The sequence below is a fragment of the Pristiophorus japonicus genome, chromosome 8 (genome assembly GCF_044704955.1).
Source record: "Pristiophorus japonicus isolate sPriJap1 chromosome 8, sPriJap1.hap1, whole genome shotgun sequence".
Taxonomy (NCBI): Eukaryota; Metazoa; Chordata; class Chondrichthyes; family Pristiophoridae; genus Pristiophorus; species Pristiophorus japonicus.
Window position 1 is genome coordinate 106,644,827 of NC_091984.1, and position 16,147 is coordinate 106,660,973.

Sequence of the window (16,147 nt, forward strand, 5' to 3'; positions counted from 1 at the left end):
TACGTGGATGACAGCCAGCTCTACCTCACCACCACCTCTCTTGATCCTTCACTGTCTCTGAATTATCAGATTGCTTGTTCGACTGGACGAGCAGAAATTTCCTCCAACTAAATATTGGGAAGACCGAAGCCATTGTCTTTGGTCCCTGCCATAAACTCTGTTCCATAGCCACCAACTCCATCCTCCTCCCTGGCAACTGTGAGGCTGAAACAGACTGTTCACAACCTTGATGTCGTATTTGACCCCAAAATGAGGTTAAGACCACATTACTAAGACTGCCTATTTCCACCTCCCCAACATTGCCTGACTCGACCCCTGCCTCAGCTCATCTGCTAAAACCCTCATCCGTGCCATTGTTACCTCTTGACTATTCCAATGCACTTCTGGCCATGTTCTCCCCTCCATAAACTTGAGGTGATCCAAAACTCTGCTGCCTGTGTCCTAACAAGCACCAAATCCCGCTTGCCTATCACCTCTGTGCTCACTGACCTACATTGGCTCCCAGTTAAGCAACAGCTCAATTTTAAAATTCTCTCCATGGCCTTGCTCCCTCCCTATCTCTAATTTCCTCCAGCCCCACAAACCTCCGAGATATCTACATATAGATTGGGCTAACCAAACTGGTAGCAATACGGTGGAGGAGGATTTCCTGGAGTGTATTAGGGATGGTTTTCTAGACCAATATGTCAAAGAACCAACTAGAGGACTGGCCATCCTAGACTGGGTGATGTGTAATGAGAAAGGACTAATTAGCAATCTTGTTGTGCGAGGCCCCTTGGGGAAGAGTGACCACAATATGGTAGAATTCTTTATTAAGATGGAGAGTGACAGTTAATTCAGAGACTAGGGTCCTGAACTTTAAGGAAAGGTAACTTCAATGATATGAGACATGAATTGGCTTGAATAGACTGGCAAATGATACTTAAAGGGTTGACGGTGGATAGGCAATGGCGCACATTTAAAGATCACATGGATGAACTTCAACAATTGTACATCCCTGTCTGGAGTAAAAATAAAACTGGGAAGGTGGCTCAACTGTGGCTAACGAGGGAAATTAAGGATCGTATTTAATCCAAGGAAGAAGCATAAATTGGCCAGAAAAAGCAGCAAACCTGAGGACTGGGAGAAATTTAGAATTCAGCAGAGGTTTAATTAGGAGGGGGGAAAAGAGTATGAGAGGAAGCTTGCTGGGAACATAAAAACTGACTGCAAAAGCTCCCATAGATATGTGAAGAGAAAAAGATTAGTAGGTCCCTTGCAGTCAGATTCAAGTGAATTTATAATGGGGAACAAAGAAATGGCAGATCAGTTGAACAAATACTTTGGTTCTGTCTTCACGAAGCAAGACACAAATAACCTTCCGGAAGTACTAGGAGACCGAGAGTCTAGTGAGCAGGAGGAACTGAAGGATATCCTTATTGGGTGGGAAATTGTGTTGGGGAAATTGAAGGCCGATAAATCCCCGGTGCCTGATAGTCTGCATCCCAGAGTACTTAAGGAAGTGGCCATAGAAATAGTGGATGCATTGGTGATCATTTTCCAACAGTCTATCGACTCTGGATCAGTTCCTATAGACTGGAGGGTAGCTAATGTAAAAACCACTTTTTAAAAATGGAGGGCGAGAAAACGGGTAATTATAGATCGGTTAGCCTGACATCAGTAGTTTGGAAAATGTTGGAATCAATTATTAAAGATGAAATAGCAGCGCATTTGGAAAGCAGTGACAGGAGCGGCCCAAGTCAGCATGAATTGATGAAAGGGAAAGCATGCTTGACAAATCTTCTGGAATTCTTTGAGGATGTAACTAGCAGAGTGGACAAGGGAGAACCATTGCATGTGGTGTATTTGGACTTTCAAAAGGCTTTTGACAAGGTCCCACACAAGATTGGTGTGCAAACTCAACTCAAAGCACATGGTATTGGGAGTAATGTACTGACGTGGATAGAGAACTGGTTGGCAGACAGGAAGCAGAGAGTCGGGATAAACGGATCCTTTTCAGAATGGCAGGCTGTGACTAGTGGGGTGCCGCAGGGCTCAGTGCTAGGACCCCAGCTCTTTACAATATACATTAATTTTAGATGAAGGAATTGAGTGTAATATTTCCAAGTTTGCAGATGACACTAAACTAGGTGGCAGTGTGAGTAGGATGCTAAGAGGCTGCAGGGTGACTTGGACAGGTTAGGTGAGTGGGCAAATGCATGGCAGATGCAGTATAATGTGGATAAGTGTGAGGTTATCCACTTTGGTGGCAAATATCTGAATGGCGGCAGATTAGGAAAAGGGGAGGTGCGACGAGACCTGTGTCATGGTTCATCAGTCATTGAAAGTTGGCATGTAGGTACAGCAGGCGTTGAAGAAGGTAAATGGTATGTTGGCCTTCATAGTTAGGAGCAGGGAGGTCTTACTGCAGCTGTACAGGGCCTTGGTGAGGCCTCACCTGGAATATTGTGTTCAGTTTTGGTCTCCTAATCTGAGGAAGGACGTTCTTGCTATTGAGGGAATGCAGCGAAGGTTCACCAGACTGATTCCTGGGTTGGCTGGACTGACATATGAGGAGACTGGATCGATTGGGCCTTTATACACTGGAGTTTAGAAGGATGAGGGGGAATCTCATAGAAACATATAAAATTCTGACAGGACTGGACAGGTTAGATGCGGGAAGAATGTTCCCGATGTTGGGGAAGTTCAGAACCAGGGGACACAGTCTAAGAATAAGGGATAGGCCATTTCGGACTGCGCTGAGGAGAAACTTCTTCACTCAGAGAGTTGTTAACCTGTGGAATTCCCTACTGCAGAGAGTTGTTGATGCCAGTTCATTGGATATATTCAAGAGGGAGTTAGATAGGGTCCTTACAGCTAAAGGATCAAAGGGTATGGAGAGAAAGCAGGAAAGGGGTACTGAGGGAATTATCAGCCATGATCTTATTGAATGGTGGTGAAGGCTCGAAGGGCCGAATGGCCTACTCCTGCACCTATTTTCTATGTTTCTATATCTGCGCTCCTCCAATTCTGGCCTCTTGAGCATCCCTGATTTTGATTGCTCCAACCACAACCTGGTGGTGTAGCTGTGCATTCAGCTGCCTAGACCCCAAGAGGGAATTCCTTCTCTAAACCTTTCCACCTTTTTTTCCCCATTTTAAGATGCTCCTTAAAACCTACCTCCTTGACCAATATCTCCTTCTTCTGTGGCTTGTCAAATTTTGTTTTTGAACGCTCCTGTGAAGTGCCTTGGGACATTTTACAAAGTTGAAGATGCTATATAATAAGTTGTTGAAGGCCAGTAAATATTTTTAATCATCATCCATCTGCATCCAAAGCTTGCAAATGCCACGTTCAAGGAAAATGACTTTAACCTGTTTGGAACCAGTAAAAATATTTCATTCTTATTGCAACCTCTTGTTTTCCTGAATTGACTGAAGCTAGACCAATCACACCTGCCGCACTGAAGTTGTTTTATCTTTTCTGTTGCTTTTGGCTATGGTGTTTTTCGTTGTAGTGTTGTGAGGAGGGGTAAAAGAAATAAGGGAGAAAAGCCAATCTTCACAAGAACAGCAGTGGAAATCCTCATACTAACTCCCATAATCACAGCTCCTTTGATAATTTGTCAAATTCTTGTTATTTGTAGCAACAAAGGTGTTGAAGTGAATCAAAAATAAAGGGATAACTTGCATGGGGAAGTTCTACCTTAAGAAATTCCATCTTAAAAATGGAATTGAATTTAAATTTATTTTGGGAATGTAATAAAAATAGAAAATACTGGAAATACTCAGCAGGTCAGGCAACACCTGTGGAGAGAGGGAGAGAGTTAACCTTTTGTCAGAATGTAAATTGCACAGTAGGAGAGTGATCCTTGTATGCTGCTTCTAGAAAAACATTCTGTGCAAGTATAAAATTGTCTTTGGGTTTTTATTTCAGGTACGTGGTGTTGGAACGGGAGGCATTGTTTCCACTGCCTTTTGTCTGCTGTACAAGCTGTTTACCCTGAAGTTAACTCGAAAACAAGTGATGGGCCTAATAACACACACAGACTCTCCGTACATCCGGGGTTTAGGATTCATGTATATTCGGTATGTCTGCTTTTGTTATACCCAATCATTAAAATATAGATATTGTGAAAGCTGCTTGAATTCACATTGCTTTATTTTAACTAATCTACCATTGATTCCAGACATCTGATGCATTTGAGACAGGTGACGATGAATAGAGAATCAACCCAATAGAACCCAGCCTAGGAATACTGGTGGTACTCTAACAAGTTGCAAGAAACTCACGCAGTACAGATTCAACACATTATTGCACTTAAGCATTTTTAACAGATATTTGTCTTAAGATGTCAGTTAGTGGACTGTGCTAAATGTACTAGTAGACGACTGTACTTGAAACAACAGTCTGCTGATTGACACTCTGGACAAGTTTGTGTTTAAAATGCTTGTGGTGCAAAAATCATGAGGGAGTTTCTTGTGACTTTACAAGTGAAGTAGCAGTTCACCAGAAGTGCAAAGGTGGGATCTAGATGTTGCAATCTGAAATTGAGTGTGTCAATTTGGGATCTTTCAAACTGGTTATGTCTGATTCTTAGCTGATGTGTCACTAGGGGTGGTCGGTATCCTGAATGCAGTGATTAACCCAATTGGCTTTTAGTTTGAAACGGGCTGATTAAGGGAAACTGTTCTCGCTTGATATCTATGGTGATGAGCTAAAAATCTGCGCACTTTGACAGTATATGCTTTAATTCAGTGTGCAGACTACTCGAATGTCAAATGTGATTTTCAAAAGTGCACTTAAAGATGTGTTTACACTGAAAACGTGTAACTTACAATGTGTGCCCCTCTCCTACTGTTATTTTTTTTATTCATTCATGGGATGTGGGTGTTGCTGGCAAAGCCAGCATTTATTGCCCATCCCTAGCTGTCCTTTTAGAAGGTGGTGGGTGCCTTTTATATTTCCTGCATAAGGAAATATGCTACCTTGCTCTGGTAACAGTGGATACTCTCAATTTGATAATCTCATCGTCAACAATGAATTTGCCAGCTCTGTTTGAGCCTGGCATCTGATATAGCATGGCTCCAGGTGAGACTGAAATTGGAGAGTTGTATCAAGAGGTTAATATAGTCCAGCTCTGCAGAAATCAAAATTGCAATATAAAATTGTTTTAATATGCACATGTGATGTATATTTATGCTGTATATCTGCTGTAAATTTATAACCTCTTGAATATTTTTAATTTTATTTTAAAGGTACACCCAGCCCCCAGCTGACTTGTGGGATTGGTATGAACCTTTTTTAGATGATGAAGAGGTATGTTGGCAAGGATAGTGGTTTTCATTGTCTTTGGGCATGGTGGAGGAAGAAATGTCATAGGAATTGGTTCAAATTAATTTTAGAAAGATACATCTTTTATATATTGAAACTCAATATTTCTTCTAATGAGTTCTCTTAAGTATTTGTATTTATGTGAGGAACAATATTTTAAATTGGTTTTCTTATTGCCATGATAATTATGCACAGAGTAACTGTTCGAATTTTGTTCACATCAAATTGGGTGCTGTGACTTTTGATGAATTGACTGGTTCCATTTAGCATCAAGTGTCATGCTATTAGTGGATCCCCCAACTCGCTCGTCTATCCTGGAATCCTGCAAACTTGAATTCAAGGTAATGTAGGGCTGAATGTTAGCTGATGCATGTTAGAGGCCATTCTGCCCCAGTCCAGTTTACATTTTTACAGGATCTCTCTTTTTGCCCTCCTTAAATACAGAACTTCCCAATAATCTGTTTAATAAGTGAAGGAGATCTTGGGTGCTGTTATATAATCAATAGTGTAATTAGTTACAAAATATATAATATACTAAAACCATGTGGGCATAGTTTCCTCCTCTTCTCCTCCCTCCCTCCCCCCCCCACCCCCCCACCCCACCCTCGATATGTACCTTGATACTTAAGAACATACAAAAAGGGACAGGAAAGGACAATAGGTCCATTGAGCCTGGCATGGTGTAGCTTGCACACCTAGCTCTTTCCATTCCAGCAATCACTTGCAGATATAGACAAAACTGTAGGCCAATTTAGGGAGAAACTGTTAAATTCCTCTTCCAAAAATGAAAGCGATTACATGAGTTCCAGGCAGTCACGATGACTGGTAGCCCAGCTACAATTTGTATGTAGAGATATGTTTACCACTCTTGGGAACTCAGCCAGCTCCCTATTGAATGCTTACAGCAAAACTGCACTTGCTGCCTATGTCAGCAACTTGTCCATGGGTTGACAACTGTACTTCCTCGCAACTAACCTTGACTCAGTGGTAGCACTCTCGCCACTTAGTCAAACGTGTGTGGGGTTCAAGTCTCACTCCATAACCTTGAGCACATAATTTAGGCTGACACTTCAGTGTAGTACTAAGGGAGTGCTGCACTGTTGGAGGTGGCTGCTTTAGAATGAGACGTTAAACCAAGCCTCTGTCTTCCCCCTCTAGTGGATGTAAAAGCTGCTATGGCACTATATGAAGATGATCAGGGGCGTTCTCCTCAGTGTCCTGGGCAATGTTTATCCCACAACCAACATCACGAGAACAGATTATCTGGTCATGTATCTCATTGATGTCAGTGGGAATTTAATGTGCATAGTTTGGCTCCTGTGCTTCCCTACTTTGCAACAGTGACTACACTTCAGAAAGTACACCATTCTGTAATGCATTTTTGGACTTCCTGAGGTTGTGAAAGACATAATATAAATGCAAGTTCTTTCTTTAACCTTGTGAAAGTTATTTTCTTTAAGATCCCTGAATGCTTTTGCAACTTTATATCCCCTAGTCCTTCCTAACCCATCTACTTCAAGTAGTTCATCCACATGGGCAGAATCTAATCGCTTCATTATTTTGAAGACATTTATCATATCTCCTTGAAATTTACACTTTGCTAATGTGAAGGCACCAGCTCCCTGGGCCCATCATAGCTAGTTTAATGGCTTAGTTTATTAGTTAGGGAGCCTTCCTGAACTTTTTCCAGGGACTCCATATCTGCACCATGTGAGGGGACCAAAATTAGATTCAGTACTCCTGGATGCGGTCTGATCAAGGCTATCTACACGGAAAGGATAGGAATGCATGTTGCACTTGTCAGCATTAAAGACATCTGCCAGACTCATTCCCCATTGTATCAAGGTCCTCCAACATTGTATTATTTTCAGCTAAGGCCCGTAACGCCACATACATCTTTGTGTCACCTGCAAACTTGCGGATAGTAACCCCGATGCAGTGATTCAGATTATTGATAAAGATGAAGAGCACTGGGTGAAACTCCTCCAGTGGCACTGTCATTAACAACTACTAGATTAACTTGTGGATATCTCAATTTTTACATAACTATTCAGTCATATTTGTTTTGGCTTATATTTAGAAAGTACTGATCATAGACCAGATGCAAAGTCTGGTCTGGATACTGAACGATTCATCATTCTACATTAAAGTTTTTGCAACTCGGTGAATTCAGATTATTTGCACTTCATGGAGAATTGCTATTGTATGTTCAATTTAAAGTGCCCACAAAGATTTCTACTGCCCTTTATATTTTATGTATGCTCATTGTGTCAACTTGATAGGCTACAAAAAATTGAGTGCAGATTACACAATATGCCACCAAGTAGTGGTAAGCATGGTTTCATATGCATGAGATATGTTGGCATTTCATACTGCTCATAAATATATTTTTCAAAGAAAGATTTCACAATTTTGTTTCTCAAGTCCTGGAAAAAGTATGAGATTATTGTTAGTATTTTATAGAATTTTGGAGAGCGATTATTAGAGATGCATGGTGGCGCATAAGCAACAATGATTTATTCAAATTATTTTCCATTCCAAACAATTGTAAACTATGCAAGATAAACAAAATGATATGAAAATGCTGTTAAGTACAGGAACAATAGCTGGGACATGCTATCTTGTTCTGTTGGCAACTTGTCTTTTTCCATGAATGTTCTGAAAAAAAGTTGGGCTTTCTTTGATTTTTACTTGTCTCAAGTTTCTATATTTAATATGCGGAAAATGGATTAAGATCTGAACTAAGACGTTTCCTACTTAGTGTGTTCAAAACCACTTGTTAGCAGCAGCTGTTCTTTGCTTCTACTTAAAGCTATGATTTTAAAGTCTGGATTTGGTTCCTTTTGTAATTTTATGTATAACTATTAGGAAGCTATTTTACATAGATGCACATTAAACCCATGCTAATAATGTAACCAGTTAATTTATACGGTTGTACTCTTAAATTCAGGCCTTTTTGGGGAACGGGCAGAAAGAGATGGTACCGAAGAGACTGTTGATCAGTTTCTAGTAGTGATGAAGTGCCAAGTACTGCCCATTTTTGTAATATAAACATTGTTTCCATGTATCTAGATAAACGCGCTGATAAAGGATATTGAGTTCAATTGACCCCTCTAATTTAATGTCTCTTTGACTTCAGCTTTAATATTGTTTATGTAATTTTCCCATCTCTGCCACAGACCGTTTAAACCATACCAATTCATGTCAACAAAGGTATTTGTAATACCTGTACATTAAAAAGAACATAAATTTTCGTAGGGTAATTTAAAAAAAATTTCTTTTTTTTTCTCCAGTTCATCGATACACAGTGAGTTTGGTAGTACTGGACACGCTTTAAGTAGCGTTCTTAAGTACACCGTTAGAACACGAAGCTGCCATTCTGCCTGTGATTACATCTATCTCCATCAAAACTTTAGATTTGAGCCTGAGTTTAATAAAGCTCTGAGACTGCCAGCATTTAAGCTAATTGCCCTGTTTTCTTCTTTAGATCTTCATTGGGCAGCAGGTGAATTTGGAAATGTAGCTGAGCAACACTATTGATTAATGTGTGTGAGTGCAAGCGCTTATTTTATGTTTAGACTGTCTTTTTTGTTTTTCTAGCCTAATAAAATCTGATTTTCCTGTGTGCTTGCACTGTAGGTTGGAAACTGACAATAGCTGACTAACATGTCCTGAGCTGTGAGAGGGCATGGCAAGGAGGCAATCATGCGGTAATGACCCTTTTCCAAAGACAATGGTCATTGTGGACTATACAGTTTCAAAATATATTATATTGAATGTTAATTGATAATACCTCACTGCTTCATGGCAGTTGGTTTGCTATTGCTTCAAAAAGTTGTCTTAATGTTAAATGCAGTGAGAATCACAACATACAAGAAGAAAATTGAACGGCTTGCCGACAGTTTTCAAGTTTAGCTATAACCTTTGTAGCTACACAAGTGTGTTGGTCCATTTGCATTGTTGGTATACTAAGTAATTTTGTGTTTTAAAAGCATACCAGGTTTTGAAGAGATTTGGCTGTGGGAGGTTTTCCAAACAGGACAATTAAAATGCAGCTTTAGATCAACTATTGAGGGGGTTGGATTATCTCAGTCCTAGGAGAAATGGTACCTATTATTTTACAGATACATGCAAAATATTTGCATAAACTGTTAGTGGTATTACAAAAGTTTTAATAGGAACAGTCTAATTTTTAACCATTTTATTACAGGCCTCACAACATTAATTTTGGGATAGGCTTGCAAATTTTGCAGGTAGAACTGCATGTGAAAATGATTAGGTTACATCAAAGGTAGTACATTCTTTTTAAACAAAAAGCTGGGGTTCCTCGATTATTTCACATGCTAACACAAATGTGAAGGGTTAAAAATCAGTTTTACCAATAGTATGTTTTATTGTGTTTTTCAGGAACTAGATGTAAAGGCTGGAGGAGGGTGTGTCATGACAATAGGAGAGATGATTCGTTCTTTCCTTACTAAACTGGAATGGTTCTCTACTTTATTCCCAAGAATTCCAGTTCCTGTTCAAAAGAATTTGGACCAGTATCTCAAAACTCGACCAAGGAAAATTACCAAAAAGGATGGGAAGGATAGTATGGAAGAGCCAGAGCGTCTTTCAGAACGTAGGCACTCGAGGTAATACATTTGGATTAATTAAATGTCACGACATATATTTAAAATGCTCTTTGTAAAGCATTAAGAATTTTATTGACTTGTCTTTCAGGTCACCAAGAAGATCCCTTAGTCCACGCAAATCTCCTCGGCGATCCAGAAGCAGAAGTCGTCATAGAGAAGGCCATGGATCTTTTGGTTTTGACAAGGAATTAGAAAGAGAAAGAGAACGGCAGAAAAGGGAACGAGAACAGGTTAAAGACAGAGAGCGAAGTGAGAAGGATAGGCATAAATCTAGAAGCACAGACAGAGGCATAGACCGCAGACGAAGCAGAAGCAGAGACCGACACAGAAGTCGAAGCAGAGATAAAAGGAGTGATAAAAAAGATAGAGATAAAGAGAGGGAGAAGGAAAATGAAAGGAGCAGAAGAAGAGACAAAGATTATGAGAAAGATAAAGATAAAGACAAAGAAAGGGTAAGTGATAGAGACAGGGAAAGAAATGTTGAGAAAGAACCGGAGAGATCTAGAGACCAGGATAAAAGAAGCCGATCAAAGACAGAAGACAGAAAACGTAAGGAAGAAAGAAGAGAAAAAGATGAAAAGAGACATAAAGATGATAAAAAAGATTCAAAAAAAGATAGACGGCATAGTAGAAGCAAGAGCAGAGAGAAAAGACATAGAAGCAGTAGTCCTGGCAAGGGTCGAGTCAGCAAACGTAGTAGAAGCAAAAGCAAAGAGAAATCTAAACACCGAAATGAACATAAAGAGAAATCAAACAAAAGAAGCATTAGCAGAGAAAGGACTGATGAGAATGACGGTGAACGGATAAAGAAACAGCGTAGTCATAGCAAAGAGAAAGCTCGCAAGCGCAGTCGAAGCAAAGAACGATCTCACAAACAAAGTCACGATGATGGTAAGGACCATTCAAGCAAACCAAGCCACAGAAGTCTCAGTACAGAAAGAGAGAACAAAAGCAATGCAGAAGGGTGGTTGCAAGGCAATACCACTGACGATGACTGAAAAATTACTTAAATCTCTAATTGTACATTGAATAAATTGTTATGCTTTTGAACATTTTCTTTTTTTAAATAATTATGCTATGGGTAGGATAAACACATGTCTTCAAATTCCTGTAGCCTGCAGATGATATTTCCTGTTTGTAGGAAGTGCCTTTGGTAACCAGCTGTTCAACTTACCATTGTAATTCAAGACCAACTTTATTCTGTACAATGTAGTTGATACAAGATTTGTTTTTGTTTGAAATAATGTTTTTGCAAGTATACTATGTACATATGTTCTGAGAGTTTTAATCATTGGCACAACTGCCATGTTGGTTCATTTTGTATGATGGGCAATAAACTGCCAGTACTTAAAACTGTTGTGTTAATACACTGATAGCATTTATGTCTGACATACACATGCCCTATAGTAGATATCCCCAAGTTAAACAGCATTGTATTGGCTTTTATTTTCTATTTAATATAAGACCATGCAAATCTTTGAGAAAAAGGTGGATGATGCCAATTTTATTTGGGGGAAATTACATTGGCAAATACCAAAATTGGTATTTCTCTCCATGGCATTCTTGCAAATATTTATATCAAAGTAGCTAAATTTTAAAAAGAAATCCAGAAGAAGTATTGATATACTAGATTTTAGTATGTAGCTTAGGAAGGTACAATCAGCTACTTAACATTAAGGTATTTTGCTTATGCAGTGAATCTCTTGCAAGGCATACTTTAAGTCTTGCATTTTTGTCTTGCAGCTTGACTAATTAATGACTCGTGTACATTTTGTTTAAAAAAAAAGGTTCAGGACATGTTGAGCTTCGTAAGATGATCTTCAGCGCAGATCTGCTTACATTTTTTAGGTTTTAATTAATTAAAAATAGTATTTTCAAGTTTAAAATACAGTTTTATAAAGGCAGTGTACATTTTGGTTACAGGAGGAATACATTGATACATTTTATGTGTTTATTGGCATTATGCTGTGGAAAAATAAGGTTTTAATGGTTGAAGCAATTTGTTCTTGGACCCTAGGATTCATTTAGGTCTGTGAAAGAAGGTGTTCTGCCAATTTCTGGTATGCCTAATATTTAAATTATTGAATTGATAAGTTTGCTTGGTCTTGTAAAAAAAAAAAATTTGATTTTGGAGCTTACCTTTTGGAAAAACAGTAATTTAAATTGACCCATTATAACATCATCAGTGACAGCAGTATAAAATAAAAGTGTAGGCTTTCAAATTATTCCTGCTCACACAAGGTATTTGGCAGGTTATTGAAGATTTGCTGGTGTGTTCCTGTCCTGAGGTGATTTTAGTGGCAATAAATATAATGGTACCTAATTGTTTTGGGGACTATTATGTGAATGAAAAACTTCTAAGGCCAAAAATAATAAATGATCCACATAATACTAATTCCCTTGCCTGTTATATACAGATGCTTTTCCCCGATTGCAAAAGGGGACTATTGGTGAGGTGACTACAAGGTGGGATGGTATTAGCAATGACCAATGAATGTATAACATCCAAAAATACTTAATGTTGCTTGTTCTGATGTGTGATGTACAGTTTATGGAGGCCATTTCAAAAATGGAAGGGCATAAAGTATATTATATGTAAAGTTTATTATCCAAACAATGCAATTTGAGAGTAAGGTTAATTGTTTTAGAATTGGACATTCCAGGTAAATTTTTAGTCATTTGAGAACAGCAGAACTGAACAATAGTGTTGATGGCCAATTCTCATTGGAAACTTTGATTTCAGGTGCCAGTGCTGAAGAAATGTATTCCACACATAGTCTGTAAAAATAGCTCTAATGTTTTTCTCCTAGTGAGGGGATGAATGCACAGGAAAGCTGTTGATTTGTTGAAATCTTTACAAACTATTTTTGTCAACTGCTTCAAATGCTGTGTAAGTTTTTCATTTTGGCCAGTCACTAGATTATTGATTGGACTGTGTCGGCCATTGATTTTATTTAAAAAATTCATTATCAAAATGATATCATTCGATAAACTGCTTAACCTGTAAGGCCCTCAATTTTATTTTGCATTTTCTAACTTCCCAGACATCCACTATTTCACATTCCTCTTTACATCCAGTATATAATTTAATTGGAAGACTGGATCTGTTGTGAGTGTAATTAATTATTTGTTTATAATCACGTATCCATTAATGGGATGTGCCTTTTTTTAAACTGCAGCCAGAGCTTGTGTACATGCTTCAGTGTTTCTTCCAGTGACTGACAACCCAGTAGTCCCATAGCATGAGAGGTATACCTTATAAAAGAAAGCAGTTTTCAGAATGTTAGCATTAAGGAATAAATAATCAGTACCATTTGTGAAATGCAGAAAAGGAGAAAGAATCTAATGGCACTTCAAAAGGCAAGTTGGAGTGTTTAGTGTATAGTGTTCCTAATGGGTGCTCCATGCATGCAGAAAGTGACATTGGCCAAGTGACTGTCCATGGAGAAAAGTCGCATCAGTGATTTAATACTATAAAACAGGCCTCGGGTAGAGCTTAGAAATGAAATGTAACTAGTCGACCATTTTACTTAACTAAGTATATTGCTTGGACTCCCCAGGGAAACTTAAAAGAGCAGGGATATAGAAAAAGGGAACTAAGCCATTCATGTCCTGACCTGCATAATTTTCTAAATCCCTTAAGCTATGCAGCTGGTCTCACTTGATTTTTTTTCTCTAAATGTAAGATTAGGGCCCCCAATGTCTGATCTCTAAATGTAAGATTATTGTCCCTGATGTTTGAACACAAGTGCTGTGCAAGAAACTACAGTAGATATTTAATAACTCTAAGGTGGTCCATTTTTTTAGTACTTCATACATAACTCTCTATTTTTCACTTAAAGCTTTTTTTTGTAGGAGCACCTTTTTCACGTGGTACACATTCCTTCAAATTCACAAATTAGCAATTGTATAGCTCAACATTGTTACTTTCAGGAGTAAAAGCCAGGTACTTGCTCTACAGGTAGAAAAAGAGTTCCTTCTAGCTGCTTCTCTTGGGATAGGGATGTCAAACTAATTTTATATGGTGGGCTTTATCTGACATCCTGACACTTGGTGTGGACCACATTCAGCAGAAGTTATTTGGACACGGGGTAGAAATTGATATGCATTCTGACTCTTTATTGTGTGCAATGTATACCCTTTTCTGGGTGCAAAGTCCTGCACCGAATCTGCGCCTGTGCCCGTTCTCACTGTTTCTGGGCGTCCTGAGATGCCGCCTAAAAACAGCATTGAATTAAATTAAATATGCAAACTAAGGTGCTGCGTCTGTTTAAAGAACCTTCTGCAAAATGCGTAAAACATTAGGAGAATGTACTATGCAAGCACCTCTCCCCGTCTTCAATGCGCTGTGGCCCTCCTGCATTTTCTACCCTTAGGACTTCCCGCGATGCAATAGGCCCAAATTTGATTGCCAACGTTCGGCGTGCTGCCTCTGGAGATGCGGTACGTACCGCAGCACCGCTGTTGTTAACGTGAGGTCCTGGCTTCTATCACTTGAATTTCTACCCCACTATTTCTGAAGGATACTGCATGCAGCTTTTCAAAAATTCTCCCTTAGAAAATGGTTTTGATACAGGTAGGCAATCACAGCGCGTCTCAACAGCAGCAGCATTTACGGAACGAGCATTAGGAGTTGGTTGTGGGTTCAAATCCCACTCCAGAGACTTCATTTTATTCCATGCTGACACTTGAGTGTAGTACTGAGAAAACTTTCCCTGGTGTCTTGGCCCACTACTTATTCTTCAACCAGCATCACAAAAACACATTATCTGATCATTATCTCATATTTTGGTGGGCCCTTGCTGTGTGCAAATTGGCTGCTGCATTTATTACAATACAACTATGACTACACTTCAAAAAGTACTTAATTGGGTGTAAAGTGCTTTGGTTGTGAAAGGCGCTATTTACTCAAAACTAATTTAGTAAAGTAATCCCTGCCACCAGGACAACCAATCTCCCTCATTGTTCAGCTTCTAATTGAAGCTCGGGCTGCAAGTGAGGAGCCGATAGATGAGACCAGCCCCGACCAGCGTAGTAGCACCATGGTAGTGTATTGCCCTGCGAGGAGCCGAGAAAGTGGGGCTGCAGTTTGCGGCTGTGCCGGGCACTGCTCCCCTCTCAAAGCCCAATATAAACGGTGCCGGCTAGAGCTTGCGATGTAAAATATGTGTGCGCAGTGAGATATCGGTCTCCGTTCCTTTGTGGAAGCAGTCTTTCATTATTTACCCACTAAAGACCCCATGCTTCACTCATCCCTTTACTGGCTGCATTTCTCGGTGCCGCTCCCAGTCACCATGTTGCTGCTGCTCCCAATTCTGCAGGAAATGTTGGGCACCATACCCGCTCCATTTCTCTTCACCCCAATCTCCCGTCACATTCCCAAATCTTCTCACCTCCAGCTCCCACCCCTATTCCCCAGTCTCCCTCCGGCAACTCTCCCCGACTCCTAGCACCCTGTTGCCCTCTCCCTCTATTTCCCCCACCCGCTCTGTCTGATTCTCCTGACCCCCTATTCCTCAGTCTCACTTTTTCTCCCCATGGGCAACTCTACTTGATTTTCTCTTGTTCCAATACCCCTGAGTCCCAATTCTGAGTAAACTATGCTTAAAATTCTTTCACAAGGCTAATATTACACTAATGAACCTATTTTCATTTGAGTAATTTAATCTCTGCGTTTGTTTCAATGTCATTGAACTGGAAAAATGGCTAAGTTAGGGAGACTGATATTTCTCTGTCCTGGCAGCTGCCAGTTTCTTATTGCTAAATTCTACATTAAGTGTTCTAACAAAATGTTGCTTTGTGATTACTTTCTTCCCTGTATAAATAAACATCCTGTTCACTGTTTTTACTACATTATACAATTTATCATATGTCTTCCCACTATGAGGTATAAAATAAAACATGCAAATGAATGGTGAATGAGGGTGCATGGTTATTGGAAAAGGTGGTAGAGCAACATACATAATTTTTAAGGCTGCAAATCTGAATGTACGATGAAAGAGATGAATGCTGCTGTTCTGATTATATAGGGCCATGAGTCCAAGAAAGAGCCAGCCTGATACTATTTTGAAGTTTCTAAAAGATCACCTTCAGTAGCATCTTGAGTGCAGAACATGAAAATTTCTCAAAAGGGGTAAACATAATATGGCCTGCCTACCTATGATTTTATACAGGTGATGAGTGTCATAAACTTGAAAGGA

General features: G+C 39.4%; 1 protein-coding gene across 1 annotated transcript in view; it reads left to right on the forward strand.

Annotated features, from left to right (window-relative positions):
• prpf38b (pre-mRNA processing factor 38B) overlaps positions 1–15,828 on the forward strand; it is a 36,061-nt gene extending 20,233 nt beyond the window's left edge. The window contains exons 2-5 of the mRNA XM_070888251.1: positions 3,916–4,067; positions 5,238–5,298; positions 9,721–9,947; positions 10,036–15,828. Of these exons, the coding sequence (XP_070744352.1) occupies positions 3,916–4,067; positions 5,238–5,298; positions 9,721–9,947; positions 10,036–10,945 (1,350 nt within the window). The 3' untranslated portion in view covers positions 10,946–15,828. The remainder of the gene's footprint in view (positions 1–3,915; positions 4,068–5,237; positions 5,299–9,720; positions 9,948–10,035) is intronic.
• Positions 15,829–16,147: the final 319 nt, after the last annotated feature.